General features: G+C 47.5%; 1 protein-coding gene across 4 annotated transcripts in view; it reads left to right on the forward strand.

Annotated features, from left to right (window-relative positions):
• The window catches only part of CEP63 (centrosomal protein 63), a 395360-nt gene that overhangs the window by 353137 nt on the left and 25505 nt on the right, over positions 1 to 16718 (forward strand). For all 4 annotated transcript variants that reach the window (XM_085634243.1, XM_085634242.1, XM_085634244.1 and 1 more), the window contains one exon: positions 15663 to 16002. In XM_085634243.1, coding sequence (XP_085490369.1) covers positions 15663 to 16002 — 340 coding nt within the window. The remainder of the gene's footprint in view (positions 1 to 15662; positions 16003 to 16718) is intronic.

Genomic DNA, 16718 nt, shown 5'->3' on the forward strand with positions numbered 1-16718 from the left:
ACCACAGCACATTTCGGTGTCCAAATCAAAAAACGGTCGACATGTTTCTGCCCCTCTAGTGCCCCAGGAGGGGGTCGTTGGGCATTCTTCAGGACCTTGTGAATGTGAGAACCTAGAGAGACAATCAGCATTGGCGTTGTCTGTTCCAGGACGGTGTTCCACCTTAAAGTCCATTCCCTGAAAGGAGATGGACCACCTCAACAGTTAATGATTCTCCCCTCTCAACTTTATTAACCATATCAGGGGTCAGTGGTCTGTTTGAACCCAGAAGTGAGCACCAAACAGGTATGGTCTCAGCTTCTTCAGTGCCCAGGCCACAGCAAAGGCTTCCCTCTTTATTGCACTCCACCTCTGTTTCCAGGGAAGTGACACCCTACTGATAAAGGCTACAGCAGGTTGATCCAGTCTCTTCGGTTAGCTGCAAGAGCATGGCCCCTATGCCACGCTCTGAGGCATCTGTCTAAGCAATTAATTCTTGTGAAAAGTCAGGGGCTTGCACATGGGTGCTGTGCACACGGCCTCCTTCAGGGTGTCAAAAGCGGTCTTGGAACGCCTTGGTCACCTGATGTGGCTGCGTCTTGGAAGTCAGCTCTTTCAAGGGTGCAACAATGGTGCCACACCCTATGACAAATCTGTAGTAGAAGGCTCTCATCTCTGTCTGAGTCTTGATGGAGAGGCTGCACTTTGCCTCCTCCCACTTGATTATTTGGTGACCTAAGTAAACCACTGACCCCTGTGCCTGCCCTGTCTGCCACTTATTGGCATTGATAGTCAGTCCTGCCCTCTGCAGAGCCTGAAGCACTTCTTTGAGGTGGCACAGGTTGTGAGAAGTTGGCCTGGTATATGCTCTCCCCTAATTATAGTGGGCACCCTGTACCAGTCCAAACAACCCCTTATTGATGATAGGTTAAAGACAACCTTTATTGAAAGCTATCCTAGTGGTAGCTATGGAGAGCAGCCTTCAGGCTAAGTCTTGAAGGAATGTAAAGCAGCTTGTTTTACCAGTCTATAATCTCTTGAATGGCTAAATGAAAGACAACCACACCAGGTATATATATAAAATATATGTTTTTATTTCGAAACACACCCTACTAGTCTCTTTATGAGGCTAGAGGTCTAAATACATAAGTTACACATCAAATATTACAGCAAAATGGCACATATACACGTTAGGCCCCAGGAGCGAGCCAAACCATATACTAAAATAGTGGTATAAGAACCACGACTTAACTAGACACAAGGCCTAGAACCTGTAGAATCGCTGGGACCCCAAGGCACCACCCAAGGTAGTGACACAGGGGACCCACGGGGGTCGTGTGCAGTGTGAGAACACAGCTGCGAGCTCCCGTTAGCTTCTATGGGGTAGGTCGCGGTTAAATTTTTAAAGATTAAGGACACTTAGAAATGAGTCAATACCAAACCCTTTGGGACTTAGGAAGTTCTAGGGTCAACACCAACGGGAGCACCGGAGTACTCATGTTATCTCACCCAGGGAAGCCGGGTGCATAGGTGTCAAATGGTGTCGGGTCGCGTCGTCATTTTCAATGGGAGCTGGCAAAGAAGTGCTGCTGCCGGGAAGACGCAAAGTGTCCGAAGAGATCCAAGCCTGTATCGAAGTCGAGAAGAACCTGAAAGCAGAGGGGACAGAGTCTGGGTCACTAGCCAGTGACCAGGGGCACGATAGGCGAATGCCCACTGAAGTCGGGTGATTTCAGGTGAAGAAGGTGAAGCTTGACTCTTCAGCAACAAGGACCAGGAGAGGCGTCAAGGACAACCGGGAGCTGGATTCGAGCTGTCCCATGAAGGATGTCAAGTGCTGCAGTGTCGGTGCCCGGATTGGACACAACAAGCCTTGGCAACAGCAACCCACGCAGAAAGGAGAAATTTGCTTCGGTGCAGACCAGCAAGGTCTGAGGGACTCACCACGCGATGGGGAGTCAGGGCACGTCTGGAGCAACCAGGGAAGCCCAAGGAAAATCAAAGTTACCTTTACACAGACCCACCAGTCGACGGACCAGGGATCGCGAAGGAGCCTCAAGCTGAAATGCAAGAAGCGGGCTCACGGAACACTCGTGGAGTGTAGGCCCACAATCTTTGGTGCAGATGGTGCTCGGGTCATGGGCTACAAGTAACCCAAAGCACGACTTCGAGAGACATCGGGAAGTCAATGCACTTGCAGATGTGCACGGTGACCAGGAGTTCCGGTTTCACGTTATTCACGAGGGCTGCGGGTCTCAGCTTTGCTGGGGACTCGGGTCGTCCTCTGGGATGTCTGGAAATCCTTTTCCTGGGCTGCAAATACTTCGGAGTCCGGCGGGTGCTGCGGAGATGCAGACTGGCAAAATGCTTTGTTGGTGCCTGCCAAGCAGGGGAGTCACTCCTTGACCCCAAGGGAGATTTCTTTAGTCCTCTAGTCTTGACTAGAGCGTTGAAGTTCCAGGATTCAGCTTCAGAGTTTCGTCCAGGGATATCTAAAGTCCTGTTGCCAGGGGTTCCTTACTTATACCTAAGGAATGGGTTGAACTAACTCTAGGGAACCACCTATGAGAGGGTTTGGAAAGAGGGGTGACTACACCCATTTCCTTTGACCAGTTTCACGCCAGAGCAGGGGCTGGAAGCCCCTGAACCGGTTTGAGCTGGACTATGCACAGGGACACCAAATTTGCCCCCAGTGCAGGGCTTCAAAGCACTCTGAGAGTGCTCCCAGCCAGCCCCATTACACATCAGCCTGTCTGGGAGGTGGTTACACCTCCCTTTGACACAAAACCTATTGTCTAGGCCTCCCCTGCCGGAGTTTTGGTCAGCAGCAGGAGGCCAGACCTGTGTCTGTGGCTGCAGCATCCATTTTGTGATGCCAGGGCTCAGTTAAGTTGCTACCGGGTATACCGGTGCTGTCATGTCTCTCCCTCTAGAAGGGTGAGATCATATCCCCACACCAGTTACTGGTGTGGGGGTATGATTCCAAGATGTTTGACACCAAACACGACATGTTTCCGTGCAGCCAGTCCAAAGTTAGCATTTACCGTTTGGTTATAATGCACTTAAGAGTAAATGGTCAGGCTGCACCACTGACAACCCCGGAGAAGAGATTCCGAAGGCTGCAGAGGGGCTCAGCTCATGCCCGGGCACCCTCTCACCTATAACCAAGTACCCTGCTTTCAGGATTGATAAGGCCTGCCATAGGGGTGACTGATAAGTGTCTATGTGCAGTGATAGGTGAGGTATAGTGAACCTATACCTCAGTAAGGGGTGCATGCACCACCTTACCCAGGCTGCAGTAGCAGACCTGTGGTGTCATTTTGGAGGGCTTTCCAGAGGTGGCATAATACATGCTTCAGCCCCTGGTAGGCCTCTGGGGTACCTATGCCCTGGGTACATAGTATACCGTATACTAGGGACTCACAAGGGTACCCCAGAATCAATTTATCAGAGAAAGCAGATAGGCTGGGGACCTGAATAGCAGGTTTCCAGCCGAACTAAGTCAAAAACCATCAAAACACCAGGAAAAAAATGAGGGCAACCATGTAGTCAGATTCCACCTTCCTACATAACCCCCCCCCCCCCCCCCCCCCACCAAATGAAAGGAGTTAAGGCTAACCTTGGTCAGTTGAACCTTTATTGACTAAGTGGTCATATAAGGAAGTACCTGCACTAGCATGGTTACCCCTGTCTTATGGTCCACTAAGCTATCCCTCACCCTAAGGGTATGAGAGGGCCTACACCATGGGGAATTACTACCTGTTGTGAGTTTTGGTAAGGTAAAAGGCTGGTGAAGTGTCTCAGTAGGGACGTGAGGCCCTAACAAAGTTAGTCTCCGCTTCCTCAGATCACTGGCCACCATGTATGCCTCTCTTTCCATGACTGAGTTGCACTTTGCTCTAAGGGTCTAACTTTGGCTGCCTACAGCTGGGGTTGGGTCCCTTTGGGTGGAACACAGGAGGGACATGGCAGGTTTGGAACCTTTTGGTCCCAGGTTTGCCCTTGCCTAACAGAGTCCTTCTGGGGGAGGTCCCTACACAAGGGTATGGAGGATCCCTCTGTGTGTTGAGGAATTTTCACCTGGCTATGGCTACTTGACTGGGTGCCCCTAATCTGCTGATAGGGTGGGGGGTTCCTCTGGACGGGGGCCCTGTGGGGTCCACTGACCTCTGCAGCCCTGGGCTGACTGACGCAGGGTAGAGAGGGGCAGGTTACCTGCACCAGACTGGGTATCACATTGGAAGGGTCACCTGCCATCAGAGGTGTTGCCAGGACAGACCTGACTACCTCTGGGGCAGTTCCTTCACTAGGGGTAGGATCAGTTCCCTGAGGAGGCTGACCCTTACCTAAAGTCTGGGGGGATGAAGACTTTTCTTCAACTCTTGTGCCCTCTTGTGAAGGAGAGTGGACCTTTCTTTCAGGCTCAATCACTCCAAAATGTCCCTGGGGTTGGGCTGTGGCCACCACAGCCCCATCAACTTTCTCAGGGAGGTCTAACATTCTTAAATGGGCCTGTATCTCAACTTCAGCCCAGGCTAAAATTTCCAGATCATTGCCCAACAGGCAATTTACAGGCAAGTTTGGGGACACAGCCACTCTCTTTGGGCCAGTGACCCCTCCCCAGCAGAGATTGACTATGGCCATGGGATGATCTGTCCTGATACCATCTATGTTGGTCACCTGGTACTTAAACTCAGGTAAAAGCTGTTGAGGGGGGACTAGTTTCCCTGTCACCATAGTTACACTAGCCCCTGTGTCCCTTAATTCCAAAGCTTTTTGACCATTGGTCAAGGGCTCCTATCTGTATTTGTCCAAAGGGTTGGGACCAATGGTAAAAGTGGCAAATCCCATGCCACCATCACAGACTAAGGAGGCTTGTGAGGGGGACCTGTCTAAACTAGGACCCACCTCTGTTCCCCATGAGAATGCACCTAACTTTTTGGGTGCAATACTACCGCCCGGGGGATTACTACTAGTAGTACCAGGAGGAGTGGTAGTATTAGTTGGAGAAACATTTTCTTTATTGCAAACCCTGGGGCAACTGGGATCAGTTTTCAGGTGGCCAGGCTTTTTACAGACATGGCTATAGGGTTTCTTTTCAGGAGAGGAAGGAGTTTGGGACCCACCCCCAGAAGAGGACTTTTGGGGCCCTGTAGGGGGCTTATCTTTAGATTTAGCCCCACCTTTCTCTTGGGACTTGGTAGAATCTTTCTTCTGGTCACCACCCTGATTCTTAGGCCTTACCCTGGTTCTGACCCATTTGTCTGCCTTCTTTCCCAATTCTTGGGGAGAGGTCAGATCAGAGTCCACCAGGTACTGGTGTAAAAGCTGGTTTTAACAATTATTAAGGATCTGCTCCCTCATAATCAAATTGTACAATCCTATAAAGTCATACACCTTGCTGCCATGTATCCAACCTTCCAGAGCCTTAGTAGCACAATCTACAAAGTCAACCCAGTCTTCAGTTTGAGCCTTTTGGGTATCTCTGAACTTCAGCCTATACTGTTCAGTGGTTAGGCCAAACCCATCAATCAGAGCGCTCTTCAAGACTTTGTAATTGTCAGCATCCTCTTCTCTAACAGTGATGAGCTTATCTCTTCCTTTGTCTGCAAAGGAGTGCCACAAGATTGCTGCCCACTGCTCCTGGGGAACCCTCTGAACTTTACAGGCCCTTATCAGTGCAGTAATCCATTTGTGGATGTCATCCCCACTCTGGTAGGGAGCGACAATCTTGTTTAGGTTTCTATGGTCATGAGACCTCTCCCTATCAGTAGGGATGTTGCTGCCACCATGGGACTCTAGTCCCATCTTTTTTCTAGCTCTGTAGAGCTCTAGGGACTCCCTTTCTATTGGTATCTGCTGCTATTTGATCTTAAGCTATGCTTCCTCATACTTCAGCAGTCTCTCTCTCCTCTCCTGGGATGTTTCCCTCCTATGACCAGAGATAGAGGTCCCTATAGATGAACCAACATGGTTAGACTCCACTGAGGGAGATCTAGACCTTCTAGGCCCACCACCAATTTTTCCAGAAGGTACAAAGAGGGGACCATTGTGGCCCTCCCCCCTCATCTTCCAGGGGAGCTGGATTTTCCAGGTCAAGATCCTTGTCATCTTCCTGGCCAGCATTAGAGGTCTGGTCATGGGGAATTTCACCCCTAGGCCCTTCCTCATCTGCTGCCCCACCCACTCTGCCTACCCCTTCAGACCCTATAGGTCTTCCGAGATCATCCAGCCTAAGTACCTCTATGAGGCGTTGGGTGGTTGCACTTTTGCCTGTCTTCAGTCTCCTAGTACTGCATAATGCTCTCAACTCCAAGAATGGGAGGTTATCATACTTGGAGGGAAGAAGCCCATTGGCATCTGGCAGGGACCCACAGGTTTGCCTTGAAGACATTACTAGTGAGGTGTGGTGTATTGCACTACTTACTCTAGTGTGGCCTACTAAACTCTCTTGAGTTGTAGAAAGGATGTGCTAAGCCCTTAACACACAACTCTAAGTTCATTAGAACCTACTGTATTCTAAAGCTTATATTATATGTACCTTGGGTACCTTTAGTGGTTTTCAGTTAGTCACTCAGTTGAGATTATCTGGTAAAACAATAGCAAGCTGGAATCCCACCACTGCCACCAATGTGAGAAGTTGGCCTGTTATATGCTGTCCACTAATTATAGTGGGAACCCTGTACCAGTCCAAACAACCCCTTATTGACCACCTTTATTGAAAGCTATCCTAGTAGTAGCTATGGAGAGCAGCCTTCAGGCTAAGTCTGGAAGGAATGTAAAGCAGCTTGTTTTACCAGTCTATAATCTCTCAAATGGCTAAATGAAAGACAACCAGACCAGGTATATATATAAAATATATGTTTTTATTTCTAAACACACCCTACTAGTCTCTTTATGAGGCTAGAAGTCTAAACACATAAGTTACACTTCAAATATTACAGTAAAATAGCACAAATACACGTTAGGCCCCAGGGGCGAGCCAAACCATATACTATAATAGTAGTTTAAGAACCACGACTTAACTAGACACGAGGCCTAGAGCCTGTAGAATCGCTTGGACCCCAAGGAACCACCAAGGTAGTGACACAGGGGACCCACGAGGGCCGTGTGCAGTGTGAGAACGCAGCCGCGAGCTCCCGTTAGCTTCTATGGGGAAAGTCATGGTTTGATTTTTAAAGATTAAGGACACTTCGAAATGAGTCCGGACCAAACCCTTTGACTTCGGAAGTTCTAGGGTCAACACCCACGGGAGCACTGGAGTACTCGTGTTACCTCACCCAGGGAAGCCAGGTGCATAGGTGTCAAATGGTGTCGGGTCGCGTTGTCGTTTTCAATGAGAGCTGGCAAAGAAGTGCTGCTGCCGGGCAGATTCGAAGTATCCGAAGAGATCCAAGCCTGGATCGAAGGCCAGAAGAACCTAAAAGCAGAGGGGACAGAGTCTGGGTCACTAGCCAGTGACCAGGGGCACGATAGGCGAATGCTCACCGAAGTCGGGTGATTTCAGGTGAAGAAGGTGAAGCTAGACTCTTCAGCCACGAGGACCAGGAGGCGTGGAGGACGACCAGGAGCTGGATTTGAGCTGTCCCACGAAGGATGTCGAGTACTGCAGCGTCGGTGCCCGGTTTGGACACAAGAAGCCCTGGCAACAGCAACCCACGCAGAAAGGAGAAAGAGGCTTCGGAGCAGACCAGCAAGGTCTGAGGGACTCACCACGCGGTGGGGAGTCAGGGCATGTCTGGAGCTACCAGGGAAGCCCAAGGAAAATCAGAGTTACCTTCACAGGGACCCACCAGTCGACAGACCAGGGATCGCGAAGTAGCATCGAGCTGAAATGCAAGAAGCGGGCTCACAGAACACTTGTGGAGTGTAGGCCCACAATCTTCGGTGCAGATGGTGCTCGGGGCCTGGGCTACAAGTAACCCAAAGCACGACTTCGAGAGATGTCAGGAAGTCAATGCACCTGCAAATGTGCATGGTGACCAGAGTTCCGGTTCCACGTTACTCACGAGGGCTGCGGGTCTCAGCTTTGCTGGGGACTCGGGTCGGCCTCTGAGATGTCTGGAAATCCTCTTCCTGGGCTGCAAATACATCAGAGTCCGGCAGGAGCTTCGGAGATGCAGACCGGCAAAATGCTTCGTCGGTGCCTGCCAAGCAGGGGAGTCACTCCTTGACCCCAAGGGAGATTTCTTCAGTCCTCTAGTCTGAGTAGAGTGTCGAAGTTCCAGGATTCAGCTTCAGAGTTTCGTCCAGGGATATCTAAAATCCTGTTGCCAGGAGTTCCTTACTTATACCTAAGGAAGGGGTTGGACTAACTCTAGGGATCCACCTATGGGAGGGTTTGGAAAGAGGGGTGGCTACACCCATTTCCTTTGTCCAGTTTTGCGCCAGAGCAGGGGCTGGAAGCCCCTGAACCAGTTTGAGCTGGACTATGCACAGGGACAACAAATGTGCCCCCATTTCAGGACTTCAAAGCACTCTTGAGAGTGCTCCCACCCAGCCCCAATACACATCAGCCTGTCTGGGAGGTGGTTACACCTCCCTGTGGCAGGAAACCTATTGTCCAGGCCTCCCCTGCCCGAGTTTCGGTCAGCAGCAGGAGGCCAGACCCGTGTATTTGGCTGCAGCATCCATTTTGTGATGCCAGGGCTCAGTTAAGTTGGTACCGGGTATACCGGTGCTGTCATGTCTCTCCCTCTAGAAGGGTGGGTTCATAGTCCCACACACGTTACTGGTGTGGGGGTATGATTCCAAGGTGTTTGACACCTAACACAACATGTTTCAGTGCAGCCAGTCCAAAGTTAGCATTTACCGTTTGGTTCTAATGCACTTAAGAGTATATGGTCAGGCTGCACCACTGACCACCCCGGAGAAGGGATTCCGAAGACTGCAGAGGGGTTCAGGTCATGTCTGGGCACCCTCTCATATATAACCAAGCACACTGCCTTCAGGATTGATAAGGCCTGCCATAGGTGTGACTGATAGGTTTCTATGTGCAGTGATAGGTGAGGTATAATGAACCTATACCTCAGTAAGGGGTGCATGCACCACCTTACCCAGGCTGCAGTAGCAGACTTGTGGTGTCATTTTGGAAGGCTTCCCAGGGGTGGCACGATACATGCTGCAGCCCCTGGTAGGCCTCTGAGGTACCTATGCCCTGGGTCCATAGTATACCATATACTAGGGACTCTCAAGGGCGCCCCATAATCCAATCTGGAGTATACCTAAAGTACATGGAATCAATTTATCAGAGAAAGCAGAAAGGCTGAGGACCTGAATAGCAGGTTCCCAGCCAAACTAAGTCAAAACACCAGGAAAAAATGGGGGAAACCATGTAGTCAGATTCCACCTTCCTACACAGGTGGGGCTCCCAGCTAAAACCTGAAGACTGCAATGTTTTCCAAATAGGCAGGACTGAACTTCTCCATCCCAGTTAAGACCTGGTTGACCAACCTCTGTCAGGTGGCAGGGTCAGTCTTCAACCTGAAGGGCATCACCCAGAACTGAAAGTGTCCTTCTGGGCTAGAGAACACAGACCCATCTTTGGCACCCTTTGTCATGGCAATCCGCCCGTATCCAGACATTAAGACAAACGTGCTGAGGAACTTGGCAGCTCCCAGCTGATCTATGAGCTCATCAGCCCTGGGGTTGGGGTGTGCGTCAGTCTTGAATCTAAATTCTGGATTGACCTCTGGAGGGACGGCCTTGGGTACCAACAACACTAGGCTGGACCAAGGGCTGTTCAAGTGCTCAATAACCCCTAACACCAGCATCTTGGAGACCTCCTTAATGCTGGCTCTCACCTTATCAAATAACCTGTAAATTTTACTCTTCAACGTGAGCCCTGGTGTAAGAGAGGAGAATGAGGCAAATGGCCCTAACAACTAGTTGTAGTCTCTCTGCTGTTCTAGGGTCAGTGATGTAGAGAGGCTGACACTCTCCACTGACCCATCCTGCTTCTTGGAAGAAGGAGTTTGGGGAAAGGTTCACTTTCCTCTTCTACTCCATCATTTGTGTTTAGGAGCATGGCTAACTCAGACATCTCAAAGTGGAGCTTGAGGCGATAGACATGTAGGACCCTTAAAGTGTATCTGGGAGTCTTCAGGTCCACCAAGTAGGTGACATCACTCTTGCTCTCCTTCACCTCTGAAGGCCCAGACTAGGTCTAGGGCGCTGGGCTCCACAGGCTCCATAACCCAAACCTTTTGCCCAAGCTGAAACTCTACCAGAGTGGCATTCTCATCATAATGCCGTTTCATGTCCTGGCACCTGGGCCATTCTTCCAGGCTCCTGGCTGACTTCTAGATTTTCCTGCGTTTGCTTCCAGAAGAGTTTAATTTGGTTGCGAATTACCAGCATGTGACTGACCACATCCTGGGGGAGGCCTCCCTGTGCGCTTGCTGAGAGATCCTCTTACGGGATGCCCGTACAGAAGTTAAAAGGGTCGTAAGCAAACCCCCTTATGCGGTCCCTCCCTGTAGGCGCTTCAAAAGCATGGCTGGAGGACGACACACTTCCTTTTTTTTTTATTCTGTATTTATTTATTCATTCTTTTTGTGTCCTCATATCACCAATGTCTGCAAAACCAAGCCTTCCCGTACAACCTGTCCCATCCTCAGGCCCTGCCAATCCAATCCTACCAGTTTCACGCAGGAATAATCATAGGACACTTCCTGAAGACATTGCAGTTCCACACTATCTTTGGAAATCATCCCTTATCCTACTACTGAAGCCCCTCCCCCCCACACACACACTCCCAGCTCCAGAGCTGGTGTCCATTTTGTACATACTTCTGATTGCCTGGAGCCAATCGTGCCCCTTGGGAGGGAGGGTATTTTTCCACCGCTTACAGATCTCTCTTCTGGCTAAAAGCATCAAATAAAACAGAAGGGCCCTCCTGACTCTCAATAGAGGCTGACTGGGGCGGTCTTCCAGCCCCATCAATACAGTGTTAAACTCAACGTTATATTTGTCCCAAAAAGTTTGTTATCGACTTTCTCGACATCCTGCCAATAGGCCTGTAGTTCTGGGCTCTTAAATATATGTTGGTCGTCTGCTCTTAGCAGACCACGTCTACAGCATTTAATTTGGTTGGATGAGAGGCAATATATAGAAAACAAACATTTAGGCACATACGAATATGTAAACACAGGCAATTAAAGATGAATGAATTTTGGGATGTCATTATTCTCTGTTGTGCTTCACAAGGTATAAACAGCCAACGCGTTTCGCCCAAACATGGGCTTCTTCAGGGCAGTATAATATGTAGGGAAAGGCGTATCCGGTAGCGCGTTTATCCAAAAAGGCCGATTTGAGATGACTCTTAAAGCATTTGCTATAAGCTCGTAGTAGAGCCAGAAAGAAGACCAGACGAAAGTGTAGCTGGCACTCCAGTGTTCAGTCCACATTGGGTTCCGTCTTTCCGGCGTGGTAGTTGCCAGTGACCGGATAACATTAATTACGATTTTAAAGGTGGCATTCACCGCATGTTGAAACCCCGCGCCTGTTCTGTTTAGCGACGTCAGTGAGCCTGGTCGGTAGAAGCAAGCTTATAGTAAATGCATTAGGAGCCATCTCAAATCGTCCTTCTTGGATAAACGCGCTACAAGATACGCCTTTCCATACATATTATACTGCCCTGAAGAAGCCCATGTTTGGGCGAAACGCGTTGGCTGTTTATACCTTGTGAAGCACAACAGAGAATAAAGACATCCCAAAATTCATTCATCTGTAATTGCCTGTGTTTACATATTCGTATGTGCCTAAATGTTTGTTTTCTATATTGCCTCTCATCCAACCAAATTAAGTCTAGTTATTTTTTGTGATCTACAAGCAGCAGATCACTTGAGGTGGGCAATAGGATATACCATTGTGACTAGTTTGGTGGTGCAGTCACCTATGACCCAGCTGCTTCCTATCTCTTCTTTTAACGTCTACAGCATCTTGGTATTGGTTCTTTTACAAACGTAGATATCTTCTGGGGCATCCAGTAAAGCCTATTGATGGTAAAAAAATGATTCTGTTTCAGATTCGCGGGTTTAACCCGAAGTACAACAGTTTTAGGGAAAGTTGCCAGACACTCTGGATAGAGGCTGACTGGGGCGGTCTTCCAGCCCCATCAATACAGTGTTAAGAGCTTTATATTCGTCCCAAAAATTTTCTTAATGACTTTCTCGACATCCTGTAGTTCTGAACACTTAACATATGTTGGTCGTCTGCTCTTAGCAGACCACGTCTACAGCATCTTGGTATTGGTTCTTTTACAAACTTAACTATCTTCTGAGGCGTCCAGTAAAGCCTATTGATGGTAAAAAAAATTATTCAGTTTCAGATTCACAGGTTTAACCCTAAGTACAACAGTTTTAAGGAAAGTTGCCAGATTGTTTGTAGCTCACTCATCGGAATAATTCCTTCCCATACCAAGTATGGTGCCTTCAACTTTCTGTCTTCGGCATCAAGTAGAGTCCAATAGCAATAGGCAACTTCCTTTTTTCTGGGGGCCCCATCCTGCAGTTTTGAGTCGAATTCCCACATCCCCCCAATCTCCTGTGCATTGGCTGCCACCCAGGATGATAGATGGAGGTACTTAAATCTTGAAATGGTGTTACCAGTCTTCGCCACTAACACTTCCCAGGGCAACATACCCTGCACTGTCAGGAGATCCTCCCATACTTCAATACCCGCCCTCCTCAATTGGATACTCATCCCATCTTTGAGACACTTAGGCGTACCTGGGGAATCCCAAATTGGGGAGAAATAAAAAAAATAACCCATGCCAAGAATCCTTATTACTCCCAGCCAGAGAGTAAGTGCCACCTTTAAAATCTTCAACCTTACCTTTTTAAAGAACTTCTTCGCCCTAAACTTATACAAAAAACCTTTAGAGCCCCACTCCCTTACCATCTCTTCCAACAAACCTCCCCCTATATTTGGGACCCCGGTTTACCTAGAAGCGCTCTACAGTTTTCCAACTGGAAAGCCATACAATATAATTTTAGATCTGGAAGAGCCAGCCCCCCCTTTTCAAACTTACTCCTCAATTTGCTCCCTTTAATGCCCAAATAAAACTGACTATTTTCCCTGTAACTTATCAGTTACAATTTTTGGGAATGTCAAGGGGATACAATTGAAAAGGTACATCAATTTGGGGAGTATTGCCATTTTAATCAAGTTCATTCTCCCATATATAGTCAAGAGCAGATTCTTCCATCTAACTAATGATACTTCAACCTCCTGTGCTACCCTCTCCAAATTGTACTGGGGTATTGCCTCTAATGACTTTAAGATACTTATGCCTAGATAACTAATCTCATCCTGGACTTCCCCATCCAACTCGGAACATTCCAACACATTACCCCAGACTTCAGATTGTTTACTAAATATCCAGTTAGTGCCCCATATTCTTTCACCAAAACTTCCACCCTTGGAATGGTTAGAGCTGGGTCCAAAGTAAATATTGTGAGATTATCCGCATACAATGCAACTTTATTTTTGTAAGTGCCTGAGCTAAAAGGAATGACCTGAGCATCTTGCCGCAGTAACGGATGGCTCAATATAAATATCGAACAACAGTGGGGGATAGGACAGGCCTGCAGAGTGCCCCTGGTGGTCGAAAAACTTCTTGTAAGGGAGCCATTGAGAAGGATCCTAGCTGTTGAGTGGTCATATAAAGCTTATAATGTTGCGATAAAAAAAGGGCCAAAACCAATTATCGCCAGAACTTCCCACAGGTAAGCCCGGCAAACCCAGTCGAAAGCCTTAGCCGCTTCCAATGTAACTTATCAGGGTGAGAACCTCCCCTCCTAAAAATGTTCACACTATTAATCTCTAAGGGAGAAACTTGGCTCTGTTTATCTTTCTCTTCAGGGTAGGGGATTACTTGGGTAAAGGTAAGGGTCTGAATCCCACCTGCCAATAATCTCTAATGAACTAACTCACCCTGAATGGCCTATCCCTTCAGCATACTCACTCATACACCTGGTGGGGAACTGCCCCTCCTCTGAAGGAAAACACACACTCATTTCCTTCATCGTCCTGCCTTTTTACATTCATTCTGTGGTATTGGGGAAGGGAGAAAAACAGGCATGCCATTAATGTCTTACAGGCGACCTGCCTGCAGTCTATTTAGTCCCTGGCTATCCTTTACACAGCTTTGTCACCTCTCTCCCAAGCCTCTTGTCACTCTAAAAGAAAATACAAGGGTTACGTGGATGCCACTTACCAATGTCGCAAAGTCTGGCATGCCAGCAGAGGTCGGAATGTTAGGGGAACATCCCTCCATTTGGTGCACCTTCTATCTCTTCTAGGGTCACTGATGAATGCCAGAACCTCAATGCTCCTCCTAGGTCCTCAATGCTCCATCTAGGTCCACTTCCCTCCCTCTTCTTATGCAGCTGCATTGGCTTCCTATCCGCCAACGGGTAAGATTTAAAATCTGCTGCATTATCCAGAAGTCACTGTTTAATCTAGGCCCCTCTTACCTTTCGGAGAAATTTACACCGTATCTACCTTCCAGATCTCTTCGCTCGGGTTCCAAACATCTTCTCGTGGTGCCTTGAGTAAGGAAGGCTAGATTAGGAGGAAGGCCCCTCTCTCATCTTGGCCCTTGATATTGGAACGAGATCCCCATAATTTTGAGACAATGCATTGATCACCTACAATTCAGGAAGCTGCTTAAGACTACTCTTTTTTTGCTCCTGATTCAGCTGTAGCTGCAGTACATCCTCACGGTCTGTCCCAAGCGCAGAAATACCCCTTCGAGGTCGATTCAGACGCTATACAAGTAAATAAATAAATAAACCTCAAATAAAATTGGTTAACAGGATTGCTCTTTGAGGGTGAAAATCCTCTGAATTCCACCATTTGTGTTTTTTTCAACTTTTCATGTCGGGGCTTAATGGAGAGGCGGATCTTTTGGTCAGCCGTCATTGGGCAAGTCCCTGGCCGTTCAGTGCTGGAATCCATGTCAGGTTTCAGAGGATGGTATGTCTGTCAATCTTGAAGGTAGAGTGAGGACTGCAGACAAGCATCACATTTGTGACAGAATGCTGGCAGTCACATCTGTTTGAGGGGCTTCAGGATGGTCGCAGTACCCAGTTGAATCACCACCTTCTGGTACTGGCATGAGGGTTATTCCAACCATTTTGAGACCCTCACTTGCGCCTGCAGGAATCTCTTAGTAAGAACAAGACTTGGTTTCTGGAATAGCAGACATCCTCTTCAAACCTAAAATGGAATATCTAGTTACTCTCTGATTTGTCGTGCCAACTCTGTGACTTAGACACACATAGACCAAAGAGCTTGGCACTGCCTACAGTTTGTAGATTTCTGTCCCATCAAAGGTGGGAGAAACAAATCAAACTTGTAGCCTAGTTATTGAAGTTGAACCTGGCTATATGTAATTGTCCTGAGAGTGTTCTGTGTTACAGGCAAGAGTTAGCGTCTTATATGATTTTAACACATTCACTGGCAAAAAGGTGAGTTCATTTTGACCAAAAATGTATCTTTTGGCTAATATTTTTTGTTTTGTTTGGTGCCAACACTAAAGTCCTTCTCAATTCTGTTTGCAATTTGTGTCTGACATCTTTTCTCCACTGTAGTCAGGATATATTATTGTTTTTCATAGAGGAAGCTGTAAACTTACTTGTTATATCGATTCCAAAATTGTTGTGTTGGTCATGCAGGAGAACACATGAGCTACAACAAAAACATGAGAATGAAATGAAAGAGATGCAAGCTAATCTGCAAGAGAAGATGAGCCAGTATGAAGCAGAGATCCAGATATTAAAATCTCAGCTTCTCAAAGGAGTGACAGAGACTGCCCCCAGGGCCACCGCTGAGACGGCCCACATTGCTACCAGAGCAGCAAACGGCAGGAGCAACTCCTTAGAATCGGTGTGCTCTGATTTATTCCTGTCTGGAGTCAAATCCATCTCTGCGGACGTGGACGGGAACGAAGCAGATTTCTCAGACAATGCCTCTGTGGGGTCTGTCTCCAGTCAACCAGACAAGTTTGAGCCACTGGTAAGAGACGTTGAATTATGTCAGTTATAGAAGGTTATGGAAATGCATTTTCATTTGTTTTATAAAGCTCAACGTAAGATGCGAGCCACAGGGAATATTGTGTGTAAATGCAAATGTTGTCATGTGAAGCACTATTAAATTCTCCATTATGAGAATATTAATCAAATTCTTCAGCAATACACAGCCTCTGTGCGGAATCTTATAAAAACTTAATAGAATAACTCATTGCCTATTGTGTGTTTCAGCACATTTTCTTTATTTTTATAGTTCAGTCATAACCATAAAACTAATTTTCTGAAACTTTTTCAAACATTTTCAAATATAAAATGAAGGACCTGTGCTGATTGGCAATATAACCTAACTGAAAGAAGAAAAAAATGACCTGCTATTTAAATCGACAGGGGTGACCATGGTATTCAAATGGCACAGCTCAATAGGCAGCTATATCGTACGGTCTATTCAGTTCTGATCCCTGACACAGCGCTCTGCCTCCTTCCTTCTATTTGTTTCACTGGTTTTTACAGTCAGCTTGCTATTTCATTCAACACCATTATTTTTCACTTATGTGTTTCTCCACAAACTTTCTTGTTTGTTCAGTATTATTCTGGTGGTAAGAAAAACTAGTAAAAGGCACTTATGGTCTCTATTTCCAGTGCCTTCTGTGGCGTTTCTGAATTGTCAAAAATACCCAGCAATCATTTGTGATTCACCTCAGA

The sequence above is a fragment of the Triturus cristatus genome, chromosome 11 (assembly GCF_964204655.1).
Source record: "Triturus cristatus chromosome 11, aTriCri1.1, whole genome shotgun sequence".
Taxonomy (NCBI): domain Eukaryota; kingdom Metazoa; phylum Chordata; class Amphibia; order Caudata; family Salamandridae; genus Triturus; species Triturus cristatus.